The following is a 17238-nucleotide window of genomic DNA, read 5'->3' as shown; positions in this document are numbered from 1 at the left end:
ACTGGCTATGAGTACTACACAGGTTGGGTCCTTACATCTGGCTTGTTGTGCTATTCACATCACACCTCACTGATAGGGATTGTGTTTGTCCTTTGTTCTTGAAGAGGACCATGACATCAGGGAGATGATAACATGACTTGTAGACTGATTTGAGTGAGGGAGGGTTGTGCAAGGTCACCAGCCTCATTTTCCCCTCCAGAGCCATGTGGGTCTAGTGGCCAGACCTTAATCAAGACAACTGGAGATGGCCCAGGATGCAATGGGAGACCCTGGCCCTTTTAGGCTAAGGTTTTTTCAGGTTCTCAGTTTGAGTGAGGTAATGTCCATTCAGTGAATAGGATAGCTAGTCAAAGGGATATCACACATGTCTGGATGAGGTTTTCTACCTTGATTTTCTGCTTCACTGAAGAGAAGCAAAAAATTTTAATGTTGATAAGCTGTGGTGGGACAAGGCTGGCCACTGGGGAAGCTGTCTGCTGTTGGCTATTTTTCCTCTTCTTTCTGCCCTTCCCAGTGGACTTTTATTTTTAAAATTTGATTTTTTGGCTAACAAGTATTTTTTTTCCTCTTCCCACCTCTCCTCCCCCCTCCAACCCCCACTAAAAAAGGAAAAACAAAACTCTTGGAACAAATGTCAAACACAATTGCCACATTCACAACATTCCAAAAATATTTGCTACATTGAGTCCATCCTCTCTGTTGAGAGGTGGGTAGTATATATACTGAGTGATCTTCTGTAAAGATGGTTGGTCATTGTGTTGATATCAGCGTTCTTGATTCTCTCAAAATTCTTTGTCTTTACAGTGTTGTTACCTTGTATAAATTTTGCTCACTTTATAGTAGTTCATATGAGTCTTCCAAAATTATATGAACTTCATTTCTTATGTTTCCTTTCTTTGTTTCTTACAGCATAGTAGTATTCCATTACATACATATACCATAATTTGTTCAGCTATTCCCCAGTTAATAGGTACTCCCTTTAATATCCAGCTCTTTGTCACTATCAAAAGAGATGCTGTAAATATTTTGTGTTTTCTTCTTTCTTAGACATAGTTTCAAATTGCTTTCTAGATAGCTGGACCAATTCATAGCTCCACCATAAATGTGTCAGTTTTCCTTCAACCCTTCCAATATTTGTCATTTTCCTTCTTTTTGGTCTTCATTGCTAACCTGATATATGTCAGGTGGCTCCTCAGAGTTCCTTTATATTGCATTTTCCTAATTAGTGATTTGGAAATTTTTCATGTGATTATTGATAGATGGGATTTCTTCTTTTGAGAACTACCTGTTGATGTACTTTGATCATTTAATAATTTGAGTTTATCTCTTATAAATTTGAATCAATGCCTTATATGTCTTGGAAATGAGACCTTTATCAGAGAAATTTGCTGCAAAGGTTTTTTTTTTTCTCTCTCAATTATCTGTTTCCTTTATAATTTTAGCTGTGTTGGTTTTGTTTATGCAAGCTTCTTTTAATTTTATATAATCAAAATTGTCTGTTTTATCTTCTGTGATTATTTTTATTTCTTCTTTGGTCATGGCCATTTCCTCTGTCAGTAGAGCTCCAAGGTAATATTTTCCTTGCTCCTCTAATTTTTTTATGAAGTGACCTTTTATATATATATATAAATAACCCCAGTTTTTTGAGACTGCTTCTCAGTTTCCATAAAGTTTTTTTGTTGAATTTTTTGAATCTTTACCCCAGTAGCTGGATTATATTTTCCTACTTTGTTTCATTAAAAGCTGTTTAAAAATTTTTTTTGCTGCCCTGTACTTATCCATTCAGTTTATGGTGGTTTGCATTATCAGTTGCTACGATCCTTGCATGTTTTGTGTTTAAATATTATGTATAGGTTTGTTTCTTTACAAATAAAGTCAATTCTGGCATAAGTTTGTAAAACGTGAGATAATATTTTGAGCATAACTTGAATTTTGAGTTATATGAGCACAGTTTCTTCCATGAGAAATAGTGATTGAACTGAAAAAACTGCAGCACTTCACAATTACTCACAAGCTATAACCCTTCTGAAGCCCAGTTCCATAAGCAGATTTTAAGGTAAAGTGCCATATTATATATCTTCTGGTGCTGTGGCAACAGGGAACGTTGGTCCCCACGATCTCCACCTATCCCACCTCCTTCTGTCCTGATCTCCAGACGCAGGCCAGAGGCCCTGGAAACCCCTATTTATTGAAGTAGTCATATACCATGTTTCCCCGATAATAAGACACTGTCTTATTAAATTTTTTGGACAGAAAAACACCAGAGGGCTTATTTTAATGAACATTGACAGCAATTTTAATAAACAGGTAAATGTGAACAAAAAAATGTACCTTTATTCAATAATGAATTCAATAAAGAACAGGATGATGTGCTCACTGCTGCAGCTCTGATTGGATGCAGCTCGGAGCGCGGCGTGCGTTTCATCCGGGGGGAGGGGACGGTACATACAGAGGGTACCTAATGTAGCGTGTAGCGCAGGGGATCACCTTCACTACAGTAGCAATCTCAATAGGGCTTATTTTGGGGGGAGGGCTTATTTTAGAGGAATCTTACACAGTAAGGGGAGGGCTTATTTTTGGGATAGGTCTTATTATCGGGGAAACACGGTATATATATATAATTTTTTTTTTTTAAAGCAATCGGGGTTAAGTAACTTGCTCAAGGTTACACGGCCAGTTATTTCTAGCTGTGGTGCTAAGTATCCGAGCCCGGATTTGATCCCCAGGTCATCCCGACACTGCAGCTGAGCCACCTGGCCGCCCCTAAGCAATTGGGGTTAAGTAACAGTCAGGTGTTTCTGGGTGGGTGCTAAGTGTCTGAGCCCGGACTCGATCCCCAGGTGATCCTGTCACTGGAGCCAGTGCTCTTACTTGCTGTGCTATCTGGTAGCCCCCATCATATATTTATTTTTTCTTTTTTGGAGGGCATTTGGGGTTAGGTGACTTGCCCAAGGTCACACAGCTAGTTTTTATGTTAAGTGTCTGAGGCCAGATTTGAACTCAGGTCCTCCTGACTCCAGGGCCAGTGCTCTATTCACTGTGCCACCTAGCCACCCTAATTGTATATTAACCATTCAACATGTATAAAATTGTGCTATCATTTTAATTAAATTCTTATCTTTTCAAAAAGTGTATCACTGATGAAATTTTTGAGTGTTGTGCCTCTAATCCTGCAATTTTGCATAATATATTTTTTGGGATCCCATATAAGATCTCAACAGAACTGATTGTATATAATGTACATTGTAATGTCACATTTATTTACATCCAGAGTAGATGTGATAATATTCAGCTCCATATTTTTCCTATGAGACTATTTCTTTTCTTTTTTTTTAAAGCAGTTGGGGTTAAGTAAGTTGCTCAAGGTTACACGACCCGTTATTTATGTGTGGGTGCCAAGTGTCTGAGGCCGGAACCAATCCCAGGTCTCCTGACACTGGGGCCGGCACTCTTACTCACTGCGCCACCTGGCCACCCCTAAGCAATTGGGGTTAAGTAACTTGCTCAAGGTTACACGGCCAGTTATTTTGTGTGGGTGTTAAGTATCTGAGCCCGGAACGGATCCCAGGTCTCCCAACACTGGAGTCGGTGCTGTTACTCGCTGTGCTACCTGGCCGCCCTGAGACTATTTCTAATAGGGGAGGTAAAAGCAGATTGCATGCTGTCTTTCATAAAGATTAAGGGAGAGGCAGCAGGGCCATTGGTCTGTAGTCAGTGGTGGCCATCAGTGGCACAGATATAGCAGTAGCTGAGCTATTTGATCTGCAACCTGGAATCATTGTGGTTTTTTAATATATTTAATTTAACTGGAAAAATTAAGACAAAATTTTAATGAATTTGTACTTATGCTCTTGAAATATTTACAAGAATATGGTGATTGTTAGTTGTGAGTCATGATTTATTGATCTCTAGATGAAGTTATTTTTTTTTTTTTAAGCAATTGGGGTTAAGTAACTTGCTCAAGGTTACACGGCCAGGTGTTTCTGGGTGGGTGCTAAGTGTCTGAGCCCGGGATTCGATCTCCAGGTCATCCCGACACTGGAGCCGGTGCTCTTACTCACTGTACTACCTGGCCGCCCCAGATGAAGTTATTCTTGTAGTTAAAGGGAAAATTTAGATAAAAAAACTGGAGAAAGCATTAAACTATACTTTTAGTGTGGAAAAAAAAATGAACTTTTTTTTCCATGATAAGTGATTTGATTCCATCCTTTAAAAAAAACAAACTCCTCCTTTAACCTTGTCATCTCCTCAAAATCTTATCCTGTATCTTTTTTCCTGCATCCTCTCCAACATTTGTCATTTTTCTTTTTGTAATCTTTGCTAATCTGATGAATGTCAGGTAGATCCTTAGTGTTGCTTTATGTTGCATTTCTCTAATTATTAATGATTTGGAAATTTATCCAAAAAACTCCTTCTCAACTACAAAATCTTAGAATTGTTTGTACTTGGTGATTTTACTTCCTCACTACCCATTCACTTCTTAGTTCCTTCCAGTTTGGTTTGTGGCCCCAAAACTTCATCAAATTTACTTTCTCCAAGGTTAGCAATGATTTTTTTTTGTTTTTTGCTTTTTGGAGGGGGGGAAGGCAGGGCATTTGGGGTTAAGTGACTTGCCCAAGGTCACACGACTAGTAAGTGTTAAGTGTCTGAGCCGGATTTGTACTCAGGTCCTCCTGAATCAAGGGCTGGTGCTCTATTCATTGTGCCACCTAGTCACCTCTGCAATGATTTCTTTTTTTTTTTTTTTAAGCAATTGGGGTTAAGTAACTTGCTCAAGGTTACATGGCCAGTTATTTCTGGGTGTGGTGCTAAGTATATGAGACCGGATTCGATTCCCAGGTCATCCCGACACTGGGGCCAGTGCTCTTACTCGCTGAGCCACCTGGCCGCCCCTTGCAATGTTTCTTGATTGTCAACTCTAATAGGCTTCTTAGTTCTCATATTTTTGAACCTTTCTCTGTAGCTTTAAGTTCAGTTGGCCATCCCTTCACCTTGATGCTCTTTCTTCTTTTGTCTCCTATGATTTGCAGATCTATATATTTATCCCTAATTTCTGTCCTTATCACTTTTAATAGTGTGAAGCCTGTTAAATATCTCCTCTTGGATTTTCCATTGGTTTCTTAGGTTCAGCATTTCCAAATGGAACTTATTGCTGCTTTAAACCTGCTCCATTTCAGTGAAGGGCCCCACCATTATTCTAGTCACCCAAATTCATAACCTTGGAGTCATTCTTGCCTCTTTCCTATCTTCTGTTTTCAGTAGGTTGCCAAGCCTTGTAGACCTCACCTCTATTACATCTCATATTTTTTTTTTTTACCTTTTTCCAACACATCCACTATGGTTTAGTCCCTTATAACCTCTTGCCCAGAGTACTGTAATAATCTCCTGTTTTGTCTTCCTACTTCTCCATTTCCTCTCTAATCTTCTTTACTGACACCTGAAATAGTCTTCCTAAGTTACAGGTTTGACCATGTCACTCTCTTGATCAAAAACTCTCGCTGGTTCTCCATTGCCTCCCACATTAAATGCACATGTCTCAGCTTGTATTTTGTCTCCTACCTGCCTTTCCAAGCTACTTTCACATTATTCTACTTCATGAATTCCTTATCCAACCAAGCAGTACTACTGTCTGTTTCCCACATTCATTGCGCTCTAGGTCTATGCTCCCAGTTCGTTATACTGCCCAGGAATGTACAACATTCTCTTCTTTGCCTTTCAGAATTCTTATGTTCTGTCCAAGGTCAACTATTATGTTTTCTTTGAAATCTATCATAATCCCCTCCTCTTTGTTGTTCATTTTATTTGCCTTCATTTTTCTTTTACTCTCCTTTTTTGCATACATATTATATGCTAGGGCAGAATGTAAGCTTTTTGGGAGGAGACATTCTTTTATTTTTGTCTTTTATCCCCTAGCTCTAGTATTCTCATTGTCTTGTACTTAATAAATGTTTGTTGAACTTACTGACATGCTGATTAAAGCTGCCAGAATTGTAGGAGAAATTATGTTCACACCTTCACTTACTATTTGTTAATCAGTTATTTCAGTCAGTCATGTTTGACTCTTTGTGACCCTATTTGGGGTTTTCTTGGCAAAGAAAATGGAATGGTTTGCCATTTCATTCTCCATTTTACAGATGAGGAAACTGAGGCAAACAGGATTAAGTGCCCAGGGGCACCCAGCTAGTAAATATTTGAGGCCAGATCTGAATTCAGGAAGTCTTCCTAACTCTAGGCCCATCACTCTGTCCACTTAGCCACCTAGCTCCCATTACTATTTACTTGTTTATTTTTGTCACTAAAGTTGACAAACCAATTGAGAGCCAAGTGTTTTGGTAGAGAGTACTAAAAGAGACTTGGGTCAGAATTCTCCCATCTATACCACTTACCAGCTGAATGACAATGGATAAATCACTTAACTTCTCTGAGCCTTCCCAAATCTATCTTATGGGGCTAATAATACCTTAAGTGATGATCCTAAAAGGTAGTGAGATACTGTATGTAAGATATTTTGCAGACCTTCTTTCCCTCACCTTGATTTAATTTGTATTGGGAACTCAAAGTGAGGAAATTCCCTTTACTAGTGCAGATCAGCACCTACCCTGCACAGTAGAGAAAAATATAGAATAATATATCAATTAACTGGAAACAAACTAAACAGGACTCAAAATTTACTTGAAAAAAATTTTTTTTGCTACTGTTAGAAGAAGCAAGTCACTTTTTAGAAGAAACAATGGTACAATCTGACATTAGATTATATCCTTATGTCTATCCTATAAAATTGTTCTATTGGTCTTTAGGAGGAGTAGGAGAATCTGTGAATAGTTATATGAATTGTTTGACCCCTACTGAAAAGTAAGTCAGAGCTCTTACTCTACTGACAGTGCACCAGCAACTGAATTCCTTTCCTAAGGATAGACCATATGATACAGACAATATGTCTTTATCCATAGTACTTTGAGATCCTTCAGTGATAAGAGTTTTTATGGATGGCCAAAGATAGCACATGAACTGACATGAAACATAAGCCTTATAATATTACAAGGTACATGCTTATTAAATGTTTCAATTGAATTATTTTTGCCAGTGACATCACTTTTGATTCTAAGGTATATTGAAAAATGACAAATCATTAATAGTTATTAGAATGGATCTGGTATTGCATATTTTTGTCTAAAGTTATTGAACTTGTATTTGTTATGGGCTGAAATGGAAAATTTGGAATCTAAATTGACTTGCTTATTTTTTAAAACCAGAGCTGTTTTTGTTTTCTAGGTGTTCATTGTACTCATGGTTTCAATAGAACTGGTTTTCTCATCTGTGCCTTCTTGGTTGAGAAGATGGATTGGAGGTAATTTTTAACATTCTAAATGAGAAAGAGATGCTTGGTAATAGAGATACAAAATTTTTGTTGATGTATTTTTGGTCTTCAATTCTTGGTAAAATATGAATGATACTGTTTTAGTTTCATGCATTTTGGCTTCAGTTTTTAGGATATGTGATGTGGTGTATTAATTAAAAATTTAATTGAATGCTGATGTTTCTGATATACCATGTGTTTTATTTGCTTTAAATACTTCAAAATATCCTTGATTTCAGTAGTTTGGGCAGTGTAGTGGATAACCTGTCTTTACTTGAATCATCTTTATGAATTGCTCTGACCAAAAACATTAATCACATTGTAGTCAGTCTTCACATGATTAACCTCTCTGAACTTAATTAGGCTTGTCTTTAGAGAACAGACACTGCCAGCCCTGTAAATTGAAACCTAATTTGGTAGAAATTACCAGAATTTGAACTCCTCTCTAAAGTTGCTCATGAATTTATTTTTCTTTGAAAAACATAGATCATTACCACTCTATTTTCAGGCATCAGAATACTTTATTGGAGATTTATTATCTAAATTATTTTTAACTTAGACAAATAGTGGAGGCATATTCTTTTAGTATATTTTATAATTTCAAATTGATCTTGGAAGATTATAATCACTATTTAGAACAATTGAATGCCATTCAGTATAAGAATAATAATGATTGCTCACATTTGTACAGTATTTTAGATTTATAAAATGTTTCCCCCACAACCATCTTTTTAGCTAGGTAGTATGAGTATTATTATACCCATTTTATAGAAGAAACTGAGTTTCAAAGCTTGCCACTGTCACACAGGTGTAAGTGGTAGATCTACAGTTTGTCTGCAGGCTATCTGATCTTTCCATAAAACCATGTTGCCTCTATGTTGAAGCATTTAGAACTGAATGGAGGGGAGAATAATAGGGCCTGAGTTATTTAACAAAAATTTATAGAGTACCTACCTACTATGTGTAAAACACTGTGCTAGATCTTGACATAGTAAAATCTCAATTAGTTTTAATTCTTGAAAAATTTGGTATTATCATAAATGAATTTTTCTGTTAAATTGAGAATTCATCTACCTCTTAAGCCTTTAGTTGCAGTATAAATATCCTTTGATAGATGACTGTTCAACTTACAAATGTTCAGTGTATGCAGTCATTTAGACATGGGTTTTGAGTGGGTTAAAGAGGAGGTGGGAGAATTTGGGGCCTTCACTTTAGAGATCAAGATATGATCTTGATAATAAACAACAGAGACTAGCAATCATTGTAGACCTAGGTACAGCAATTTTATATTACTTTACTTTGTACATGTATATTTTCATAGCACATCATTTACCTCTGCAACCAACTGTTTGTATATAGGACTGATTCTAAGCAGAATTCAAGTACGCAAGAGCTTTGTTGTCCATAGGTACCTTGTATTGCTTTTCCCTACTTTCCACATTTCCACTTCTCCTTAGAGAAGAAAACAAACTGAGACTTCTTTCTGCATTAGGTCCTTGATAGTGGGTCAGTAGAGTTGGGGAGGATTGGGTAAAGGAGAATCCTAGAGAGGTATGATAAAGCATAAGCAGATATTTGGGGAGGGGGTGTAGCAGTAAAGGGAGAAGTGTATGTATTTATAAGTTTGTAGAGAGAGGGTCAGAAAATGTCTTTTTCATTCAGGGTATATCCTTCTGCAGATTGAAGGAGAGGTAAGATTTAAAGGATACTGTAGTCCCTTCAAGTGTTTCCTGAACCATAGGAGAATATGTGAACTTCAGCGTGTAGGAGGTAACTGACCAGTTCATATGAGAAAGGAGGCATTGAAATTAGTGACTAGAAGAGCAGGAGGTTTAGAATAAAAAAAATTGATGATGATAGCTCTTATTTCCACAGTGCTTTATAGTTTATTGAGTGATATTTTTCATAGCAATCCTGTGAATTAGGGAGTATTAAGTTTTATTCATTGTTATTGATTAGGAACAGGAGGCTCAGGAATCACTCAGGGTCACATAGCTAATAACCGTGACCTGAACCCAACCAAGCCTTCTGATTCCAAGTTGTTTTTCCAACTGCCAAGTTGATGGAAAGCCTTTAATGTGTTAGCATTCATTGCAGTGCTTCATGCTTGGGATCCTAGACAAACTTAGTCATAGAATAAGAAATCTTTTTATGATCACTATCAGTTTTTGAGAAACCTAGAGGAAATTTCCCATCTTCAGCCAGTGCTTCCTGAAGAGACTCAAATTCAAGGAATCAGGGCGCTGTTTAAACCACAGTGGAATGGATTTTGATGTAAATATACCATTTAAGATACTTTGCTCCCCTCCCCGTTCTCTGCTCTGGTAAATGGGGTTCTTTTCTTTCCTCTTTCTACAGAATCAATGGCTGAGTTGATACCATTTATTTATCATTTAGTTTAATTAGTTTCAGACTTGTGCTAGACAGGATTGCTAAAGTCTAATTCGCAGAAGCTGCTGGGGTGAGGGTCTCTGCATCAGTACCTACTATAAGAGTAACAGGAGTAAGCTTATTTCCATAATGTTCTGATAGTGAGACAATATCAAACAGTATCAAGCATTTTAAAAAATGCGTTACCCACCAGGTTAAAAGGATCCTCCATCCCCTTAAATTTGTTGGAATGGAACTTTTCCAGGATCTCTCTTTTTCACTTATCTTACTCTTGTTGGAATTATTAAAAGTGTATTGTTGATATACTAAATTGTTGCTAGAGAGAAATAACTTAGAAACAATTTGTAATTCAATGAAGGGTTATTTTGAAGAAATAACTAATCTTGTTCTCCACCTCGTACTTCCTAAGTTAATATATTGGAAATTTTAGGGAATCATTTCATAGAAATAATTTGGCTTCATATTTTTTTTTAGCATTGAAGCAGCAGTTGCTACCTTTGCACAAGCCAGACCACCAGGAATCTATAAGGGTGATTATTTGAAAGAACTTTTTCGACGTTATGGGGATGTAGAAGAAGCACCTCCCCCACCTTTATTGCCAGAGTGGTGTTTTGAGGAAGAAGAAGAAGAAGATGAGGAAGAAGATGGAAAAAAAGAATCTGAACCTGGATCAAGTACTTCCTTTGTCAAAAGGAGAAAAGAACGTTTAAAATTGGTAATGTTTTCCAGAAATATTTTGGTTACTTTTTTGTCTTTTGTTCCCTACAATTTTCTTAGGAGTTAAGAAAATGTTAAGTTGGTAGGTTTCTTTGAAGCTAAGAGACTAGTTAGGTAAGGCTGTAATTTCACTCGACTAGTCTTTGTTCTTTCTGCCTCATAGAATTTCAAAGAATATTGTTACAAGTTTCATGATTGAAAGCTGCCCTTACTGGCTGGAAGTAGGTGGTTTTGAAAGGGACTTTAGAAATCATCCTGTTCAACTTCTTACCTTTTTCAGAAATCTTTTGCAATGGGAGTAAATTTTAGTTGGGTTAATTCATTTTGATTTGTAAAGTAATGTAACATAATTTCATTAATACTTTTCTGCATAGTCATAGTAAAATTTTTGTACTTGTCATTTTCTCAGTATAGAGAACTAGTGAAGAAAGTCCCCCTCTACCAATGCATATTGATACCTTCTGTATAACTGAAAATCTTAAGAGGGTTGTCTGGGCCACTGAGAAGTTAAATGGCTCAGGTCTTCTTGACTCCAAGGCTAGTTCTCTTAATCTGTTATCTCTCTGTCTCTCATAGACTAGGGAAAAATTTTGAATTCTAAAGGATTCCTTCAGGATGTTATTACATAGATTCCTGGGAAGAGTGAATAGTGATTTTTATATGTTCTCATTTTCTATGGATGATCTTTCACCACTCCCTCTTATAGTTTCTCCATAATTATCTATAAACCTTCAGCATTAGTAGCAACTACCACCTAAGGAGAATCACATTAAGAAGGCAGTAATGAGACTGAAGGCAGCTAGGTGGCTCAGTGGATAAAGTGCTAGACTTGGTCATGAAGAGTCAGAAGTGACTGAACAACATAAATATAATATTTAAGGGCAGCTAGGTGGTGCAGTGAATAGAGCACTAGACCTGGAGTCAGGAAGACCTGAGTTCAAATGTGGCCTCAGATACTAACCGTGTGACCTTGGGCAAGTCACTGAACCTTTTTTACCTCAGTTTCCTCATCTGTAAAATAAGCTGGAAAAACTAAATGGGGTCACAAAGAGTCAGACATGACTGAAACAGCTGAGCAACAACAACAACAACAAAAATCTGAGGTCATCTATATCAGAAAGATATCTTTACTTATGTTCCCTTAGGTTTTCCCGTCTACCCTGCAGGCTTAATCTCTACACTTCCTATCCCTTAATCCCCTACTTATCTGTATAATTAAAAATAATTGTTTTAATTAGTAAATGATTTTATTAATATATTGATTTTTAAATTTATTTTTATTTTTTTGCTTTTTGGAGGGGAGAAGGTAGGACAAATCAGGTTAAGTGACTTGCCCAAGGTCACACAACTAGTTTTGTGTTAAGTGTCTGAGGCCGGATTTGAACTCAGGTCCTCCTGACTCCAGGGCTGGTGCTCTATTCACTGGGCCACCTAGCTGCCCCAATTTTTTTTTTTAACTTTGTACATCTGGCAATACTAGTGTCATTTTTTTCCTGTCTTTAATAGTTTTCCCTTCTGGATTCAAGCATTAGCTGCTCATTCAAAAGCACCCCAAAAAAGTAAGAAGTGCTACATTTCAGTGCTTGAGATGGGAAAATTGCTGATTATACTATTAATATATATATATATATATATATATATACAAATATATATACACACACACACACACACATATACATATATATGCATGTGTTTTCTTGTTTATATTGATATAGTCAGGATGGATTATTGGAAGTATTAAAATGATAATGAAATTAATAGGGATAATAAAAGTGGGTGATCAATTATTAACAACTTGTTTATTAATGTGATAAGGATAGTTTTTGTAATTATACCAAATAGCTTTTTTGATTCTTGCCTGTTGTCTCTTTAGAAACACTATTCTAAAGACCATTAACTTTAAGTTTAGTTACAACTGGAAGCCCACTGAGAATTTAAAATGGTTTTGAGTTATAGTGATTTTATTATTATAGGAAAATCCATTTTATATGGTTATCTTTCCTTGGAATTACATATATGATTGACCAAATCATATTTTCTCTAAAATAGGAACTGAAGTATATGCCATAAAAGCATGATAAAATGGGTAATCTACATTTCATCTTATCCATATTCCTTGATAGCAATATTATAAAAGAGCTCCAGTGTGGTAAACATAAAAATAGCTTTAGCAATGAAGGTAACATGTTTTAAAAAAAAATTTAGTTATTTCTATTTTCTATTGGAGTAAATGACTTTCTTTACTCTTTTAGCTTTTGAAAAGGAATTTCTAAATCCTCTACCAACCAGAATGCCTTTAATATATTAAAATGTCTATTAAAGTCTTAATTCCATGATCCTAAGTTTATTCATACTTTTTCAAAATAATGATCTCTAGCAGCAGTATCCTATAAGTCCACGAGATGGAGATAGTACCCAAGGAAAATATTATTAGCTTCCACTAATGTCTTCAAAGAAATCTTTTATCATTCAGAGAAGTGTTAAGTTTTCTTTTTCTTTCTTGAAAATGAGGAAAAGACATCATTTTGAGGATGTGCTTATAATCCGAAGATGATACTGTTATCATCATCATGTACTTGGTAACAAATTATGACAATATTTACTCATTTTTATGATGTAGAGGATTCTGTTCTTGATCTGCCTGCCTTGCATCATTTCAAACTAATCTATTTTCTTCCAATTCGTTATTCTCTTAGTGCAGTAATATTCCATTATATTAATATACTAGAGTTTGTTAATTTATTCCTCAGTTGATAGATGAGTACCTACTGTGTTTTCAGTTTTTTGCTCCCATAAAAAGTGCTTCTATGAACATTTTCTGTATTTGTGGAACTTTTCTTTTTATTTGACCATTTTGGGTATAGGATAGAGGGATTATTACTAAGTCAAAGGAAATGAATAGTGACTTTTCTCAAAGAATTCCATTTTTTCTAGAATGGTTGAACAATTTCATAACTCTAGCAATATTTAATTTAATCTCAGTTAACAAGGTTGTTTTTCCATGGCTTCTTTGGCATTGATTATTTCTGTCTTGTATTGTTGTTGTCAACTTCCTGGATTTGAGATGAAATATCTGCTATTGAATATTGCTATGAAATATTGCTATCAAGGAATATGGATAAGATGAAATGTAGATTACCCATTTTATCATGCTTTTATGGCATATACTTCAGTTCCTGTTTTAGAGAAAATATGATTTGGTCAATCATATATGTAATTCCAAGGAAAGATAACCATATAAAATGGATTTTCTTATAATAATAAAATCACTATAACTCAAAACCATTTTAAATTCTCAGTTTTGAAAGTTTGCTTTTCTTTTGTTATGGGAAGTTTGGTTAGATTTTGATAATTTACAGTTTTTTTTTTTAAACTTTACGTACTTTGGCTCAGTTCTCTTTTTACATCTCGAAAATAAGAGATATTTGATGCAAAGATTTTTTTTCCCCTTACTCAACAGTTTGTCATATTATGTACCTGTAGTGATTTTGTTTGTACAAAGCTTTTAAATATATGTAATAAAAACTTTTTATCCTTTGGAATTTCTCTTATTCCATGCATACTTATGAATTTTTTCCTAGCTGTAGTTGTGATAGATATTTCCTTTTACTCTCCATTCCATAATAAAAAAAAATAAAATGACCTTTTAGTTTTAGGTCATGTATCCATTTAGAAATTATTGTTGTGTGTAGTGTAAGATGTAGGTCCATGCCTAAATTGTGCAAAATACTTTGTAATTTTCCTTGTAATTCTTACAGAATTGGGAGGTAGTTCTTGGTCCTTGGTTTATTGAACTTATTAGGGTATTATGTTAAATTGTTGTAGGAATTTGCTTGTCTAGTCTGTTTCTCTGACTAGGTATTATTATCCACTGTTTTTCATATTTGGAGTAAAAAGATCTAGTTTCAAATTCTGGTTTTGCTACTTACTATCAGTATGGCTTTAAGCAAGTTTGACTTCTCTAGGACCTAGTTCCTCACCCATAAAATGAAGGGATTGAAATATATGGCTTGGAAGTTCGCTCACTTCCAACTCTAAATCTATGATCCTATCAACTTAAAATAAGGAAATAGGGTCTTTGTGAGGTTAAATGAGCAACCCAGGGTTACTCCTAGACTGTTTGAGGTAGAATTTGAACTCTGGTTTCATGATTACAAGATCTAATACTTCTACTATGTCACACTTCCTCTTAAATATAATATCAATTTCTGTTGTAATTTGAGTCCTACTCTTATTTTAGTGATATTTAGAATAGATTAAAAATATTGTGTCTCTTTAAAAAAAACCAGATATTTCATTTTCAGATGGATAATTTATCCAGAAGTTAAGTTTTGCATTTGGAGAGAGCCAGTAATATAAACATGAATTTGGATTTCTTGAAACTGAGTAGCTCTAGACCAAGCATAGGTTGACACTTTTACAAAAGATGAAAGACATTGAGAAACATGGGATAAGAAAAGAAAATTGAATTGGATACTTGATAACAGAAATTTTGAAGAAAGACCTTATTTATAAAAGCAATTTATCATGCTCTTATTTATTATGCTCTTAATATGAAAAATAGCAAAACAAAAAAAAGTTACATTTGCAACTACTTTGGCTTAAAATGAATTTTTATGTACAGTGCAATATATCTAATTAGTTTATTCTTTTATGCCTTTATAGTTTAATCACTGTATACATTTCTTCCGGGTACTGCTTTCTTTCATTACTTTGTAGGCTTTCACATTCTCTCTTTTTTCCCATCATTTTTAATGGTATAACTTTTATTATTAGGTTGGAATAGGGTAGTTCATTCAGGTACTCATCAACTGTTGGACATTCAGATTGTTTCCAGATCCTTATACTTATAAATAATGCTTGTGCTTATATAGGTATATTTGAACACATCATTTTTTCTTCACAATTATAATATTAAGGTATACTGTCAATGCTGCCGTTATTGAGTCCATCAAAGAGTATGGTTTTTGTGACTCTGTTAAAGAGATCTTTGTTAAAATTTTTTTTTTGGAGGGGGGAAATCAAGGCAATTGGGGTTGTGACTTGCCCAAGGTCACACTACTAGTATCAAGTGTCTGAATGAATTTGAACTTGGATCCTCCTGATTACAGGGCTGTGCTCTATTCACTGCACCATCTAGTTGCCCCAGTCTTTGTTAATTCTTGAATAAGATATTTTTTACCCTCCTTATTACATCACCACCCTGTTCTATGGCTTTGTCACTGGTCCTGCAGTCCCCAGAACTAATTGGGAATATTTGCCTTGTTAGGTAGACTTAAAGGAATTTCCCCTAGAGTGAGATTGGGAAGCAATTGTGCTTTTTCAGTATGAGTTGGTACCCTTTCTTCTTTAAGGCATAATGACCAGGGAAGCACTTTGAAACTAAAAATAATTTCTCCTAGATTAAGTGTTTGATATATGTGTGTGTGTGTGTGTGTGTGTGTGTGTGTGTGTGAGTGAGTGAGTGAGTGAGTGAGTGAGTGAGTGAGTGAGTGAGTGAGTGAATGTGGATGGATGGGTTGGAGTAGGGGAAAATGTTCAAATACTCTTCCAGACTCTAGCCAAGAGGCTGCAGGCAAGTCACTTGACCTTGTTGAAACCAGAGTATCCTCATATGTAAAATGAGGCCAGTGATACTTGTACTACCTACCTCAAAGGGTTCAATTCAATTCAACAAGCATTTATTAATCACCTGCAATGTAGGTGGTTTATTTATTCTGGCATCCATTATCTGAGAATAGCAGAGCAGCCAACTTGATAGGCCCAATCTCCTGTTTTCCTGAAGGCAGGAATCAGAGTCTTTCTTAGAGAAGAATAAGCAAGATTTTAGATGTATCTATCCATTCCTCTCTGCAAGTTACATTTTGACAAAACCCTTATAGATGTGCAGATTGATTGTGAGGTAGAGCCTCAGGGTTGTATTAATTTACATTTCCTTATTAGTGATTAGGACCGTTTTTGTTTTTTTTTTCCTTATATCTGCTAGTACCTTGGATTTCTTTTTTGGTGAACTGCTTGTTTGTATCTTTTGGCATTTATTATTTGGGGAATAAAGGCCATTGCATTCTAACTTTTTTTTTCTGAACTCATCTTCTTTAATTTTAATGCATTATCCTAGATATAATCCTCACTACCTTAATCAGATGTAGATTAAGGAGGCATAGCTATATGTAGCCTAGCAAGGTTCTTGTCATTTTTACTTTATTATTCATTATTGATTAGAATGAAGTCCAGAATAGTTGTACCCCATGTTACTTTCATCCTCTGAAAGATCAAAAGTCAATAATATTACCTGTTCTCTTTTTTTTAAGCAGAGACTTATAGCAGTTGTTCAGAGTTGATGCCTCTTTCAGAACTTTATCTTCTTTGCCAGATTTGTGTTTTGTATTAGTAATTCTGAATTTTTTTAACCTGACTTGGTAGCCTGTGGCATATTTTTAACACTATATTCTATTTCTCCCTCCTTTGATCCCAGTCTAAATGCTCTCCATCAAATCTTTTCCCTTAGGTTTGTGAATTTTTAGATAGGTTTCTTTATGTATAATATTACCCTATCGCTTCTGTTCCTTTGAATAAGGTATGCCCTTCCATTTATTTATTCCAGTTGTGATATTTACCATTTCACATTGAAATCTCTATGTCAGTCAAGTATTTATTAAAGCCTTTCTAGACACTTTACATAGTTCATTGTTTATTACCCATAATCCATGTATTGTTGTGTATATATGTGTGTGTGTGTGTGTGTGTGTGTGTGTGTGTGTGTGTGTGTGTGT

General features: G+C 35.4%; 1 protein-coding gene across 3 annotated transcripts in view; it reads left to right on the top strand.

The window, feature by feature from the left end:
- Nucleotides 1-17238, top strand: part of RNGTT (RNA guanylyltransferase and 5'-phosphatase) — a 399154-nt gene that overhangs the window by 16148 nt on the left and 365768 nt on the right. For all 3 annotated transcript variants that reach the window (XM_069065120.1, XM_069065121.1, XM_069065122.1), the window contains 2 exons: nucleotides 7273-7348; nucleotides 10223-10463. In XM_069065120.1, the coding sequence (XP_068921221.1) occupies nucleotides 7273-7348; nucleotides 10223-10463 (317 nt within the window). The remainder of the gene's footprint in view (nucleotides 1-7272; nucleotides 7349-10222; nucleotides 10464-17238) is intronic.

This window comes from Petaurus breviceps, unplaced genomic scaffold, assembly GCF_028583685.1.
Source record: "Petaurus breviceps papuanus isolate PSGF00001 unplaced genomic scaffold, PetGlider_PUasm1.0 90667, whole genome shotgun sequence".
NCBI lineage: Eukaryota > Metazoa > Chordata > Mammalia > Diprotodontia > Petauridae > Petaurus > Petaurus breviceps.
The sequence above is the reverse complement of the archived record's forward strand: the minus strand, read 5'-3'. Positions and strand labels throughout refer to the sequence as shown.